Here is a 3,325-nt window from a genome sequence, read left to right on the forward strand (position 1 = left end):
TCCTGGGAAAAGTGCATCCCGCCCACATCGTGTCCTCAGGTTGTCCACAGGCCAGCGAGGGCTCCCAGAGAAGACGAGAGAAGAGAAGCCTGAGCTCAGGCAAACAGAGGCCCCCAGGGATGGCAGACTCTAGGGACACATGGCTCCTGGTGCTTTGCGCTCTCTTGGGCACTCCAACTCTCCCAGCTGGACTTTCTTCCTGGGTCGTCCTGAGACAATGAGGGTTGGGAGGCTATAGAATCTGCGGGGGTGGGGGTGGGTTTGGGGGTGGGTGGGTCGGGGTGTGTGTGGGTGGGGGGGCGGGGGGGGCGATTGTATGTAGCGAGTTCTCTGGGAAAAGCTCAGGGTAGAGAACCTGGCTCTGAGCTTGGAAAGCAGGAGGTCTTCTCGGACTCAGGCCCCTCCCTTTTCCTACAGGTGAAAGGCGGGGCCTCAGGCTGCTGTGGTTTGGCTCCAAGGCAATGGAATTAGGTGCACACCAGACAGGAAGGCCCGCCCACCCTGGGCTATAAGAGGGCTGAGGGGCAGGGCCCGGCCTTCATTGCTAGGAACCAGGCGAGGAGAGCAGCCCCACTGGAGAGAGCTGCAGGACTTGGAGACACCATGATCGGGAAGCCTAGCGCCCAGGACTCCTTCTCAGCCGGGTGCCCAGAAGCTCAGAGGGCGGCTAGGGAGGCAGCTTTGCCCAGCCAGCATGGATGCTGGCCCCTTGTCGTGCCCAGGGAAGCCCACACCTGCGCCAAGGCTCCAGGATTTCTTGTCATCAAGACGGACCAGCCGAGGAGGGGCCCAGCTCTGCCCCCGGGCTGGCCCAAGCCCAATCAGGAGGTGTGTGACCCTGGCGCCAGGCCTGCCCAGAGGAAAGAGTGCTGCTGGCTGCTGCCTGACCAGCCACCCAGCGAGAAGTCCACCTCTTGGCCAGTCGTCGTCTTCTTGCCCCCCGTGGAAAAGAGGAGGAGGAACTTCCCGGTAGACAACCCAGGCTTCGCCGAGGCCAGTACCAAGAGGACCTGTAGGAGCAGCAGCAGCGTCCAGTCTGATAACGGTGCGCAGCTCAGCAGTGGGCCACAGATGTGCCTGCTCTCAGGAGCGGAAAGCAAGCTCACCACCGTGGCCTCCAGGCGGAGAGGTCGTGGGACATCATTGGGGAAATTCAGGAGAGCCAGTGTGAACAAAGCATCCGAGGGACGGATTTCCACGGCCCTGCGCCAAGGCTACTTCAGCCTTTTCCTGGCGGAGTGTCACAAGTTCTCGGGGCCCCAGGAGGCGGTGGAGAGGGCGTGGAGCGAGGAGCAGATGGCTTACCACAGCAGCCCCAGCGAGGACATCTACGTGCGCCTGGCCCTGAAGGTGCTCGGGAAGCTGAGGGGTCTGGTGCCCAGCGTGGTGCCGGGTCTGCACAGGGCAGCCCTGTACAGCCGCCTCCGGGACTACGTGCTGAGCCAGGAGCAGCTCCAGGGGCACGGCTACCCCTTCCCCCACCCGCAGAAACCGGGGGCCGCCTTGCTCTCGGGCGCGCTGGACAAGCCCAGGCAGGGGCTGAGGATCTGCTGCCGCTGTGGCTCCCAGTACGCCGTGTCCTCCTCGGGCGGCTGTGTCAGCGCCGACCCGTGTCACTATCACTGGGGACGGCTCCAACACCAACCCGTGGCCGCTGGCTGGGAGAGCCGCTACTCCTGCTGCTTCGCGCCTGCGGGCTCCAGGGGCTGTGAGGTGGCCAGGCAACACGTCCGCGATGGCAGGAAGGAAGACCTGCAAGGATTCCTGAGGACTGTGGAGAAACCCTTGAGGGAGGACGCCCACCCAGGAGTCTACGCCCTGGACTGCGAGATGTGCTACACCACACACGGGCTGGAGCTGACGCGCGTCACCGTGGTGGACACCGAGATGCGGGTCGTCTACGACACCTTCGTCAAGCCCGACAACCAGATCGTCGACTACAACACCAGGTTTTCGGGGGTGACCCAGGACCACCTGGCCTCCTGCCCCACCAGGCTGCCCCACGTGCAGACTGCCCTGCTGAGCCTGTTCAGCGCCGACACCATCCTTATCGGACACAGCCTCCAGTGCGACCTGCTGGCCCTGAAGCTCATCCACCACTCCGTGGTGGACACGGCTGTGCTCTTCCCGCATCCCCGCGGCCTCCCCTACAAGTGCTCCTTGCGCAGCCTCATGGCCCGCTACCTCGGCCGCAGCATCCAGACCAGCGCCAGCGGACACAGCCCTAGGGAGGACGCCAGCGCCTGCATGCACCTAGTGCTCTGGAAGTTGCAAGAAGATTCCGCCCACAAGGACACCCTCGGACCCCTGCCCTCCGTCTGACCCGCTCTCCTGCACCTCTTCTGGCCTCGCCTTGGACTCAGGCCTCCACCGAAAACTGCAGGAAATCTCCAGAGCCAACCCCCTCCACTTCCTCAAGACACACGGGGACCGGCCCAGGAGGAGACACAACCAAAAGCTCAGACTCACCCCTAGCTGCCCCTTTCCATCCATTCCCCCGAGCCTGTCCTCCTTGGATACTGCTCTCCACTGCAACTGGCTCCCAGCCAGGTGCCAGGTGCACATCCCACTGCTCCCCCGCCACACACACACACACACTGGGTGAACCCCCAGAGACCCGAAGGGCTTCTGCTCCTCTGTGCGGAATGCAGGGATGGAGAATGGGTGGAGGCTGGGCTGGGGCAGGGCTTCTTGAGGCCGCCCTCGGGTTGTGCTTTCGTACCTTGGGATGCTGTGTTGCTTGGAAAGGGAACCTGCCTGACGCTGTCCACAGTTACCTCCCTCCAGCTGGGGGAGCAAGGCGGCATGGCCGCCTTTCCTCTTGGGGCTGTGAACTTTCACCCCCGCCCCAGGCCACCCCCGAGAAAGCGGGGTCTCGCCTCTGACGACCCACTGGAGCAGAGCTGAGGAAACACCGCTGCCAGTCCCAGAACTCTCTCATGAACCCACACCAGGGAACAGCTTGTCTTACTCCTTCTTAGAGAAGCTCCTGGGACGATTGCCCACAGGGACCTGGAGACCTCCTTGGCCTAGGAACCGCCACTCCCCGTCAGAGGAGATCCCCCATCGCCCCAAGTGCCAATGAACGTTGGTTCCAAATGACTCGTGCCCATTTCTTTTTTTTCTAATAAAACCCCTCCGCTTTCCTTGGTTCCCTCCCATCCCACCCGGCCCCTCGCCTATTTGTCCCGAATCGCTGTGTGAGTTTGCAATCTGCAATAAAATGTGGTGGATGAGAAACTTGTCTCTCTGCTTCTGTTGGCATTTGACAGGGGCTGGATGTGGGGGAGTCGGCCAGCCTGGGAGTCAGCTAGGAGCCTCGGAG

The 3,325-nt window shown here is 62.8% G+C and overlaps 1 protein-coding gene across 1 annotated transcript; it reads left to right on the forward strand.

Moving 5' to 3' along the window:
* Nucleotides 1–603: 603 nt before the first annotated feature.
* Nucleotides 604–2,322, forward strand: LOC308640536 (exonuclease GOR-like; the record flags this gene model as incomplete). The annotated part of the gene is made up of 1 exon (XM_081312406.1): nucleotides 604–2,322. The coding sequence occupies one exon, from the start codon at nucleotides 604–606 to the stop codon at nucleotides 2,320–2,322; it is 1,719 nt and encodes a 572-aa protein (XP_081168532.1).
* Between the last annotated feature and the right edge of the window lie 1,003 nt (nucleotides 2,323–3,325).

Source organism: Spermophilus citellus (genome assembly GCF_964194105.1).
Source record: "Spermophilus citellus genome assembly, contig: SCAFFOLD_594, whole genome shotgun sequence".
NCBI classification, from domain to species: domain Eukaryota; kingdom Metazoa; phylum Chordata; class Mammalia; order Rodentia; family Sciuridae; genus Spermophilus; species Spermophilus citellus.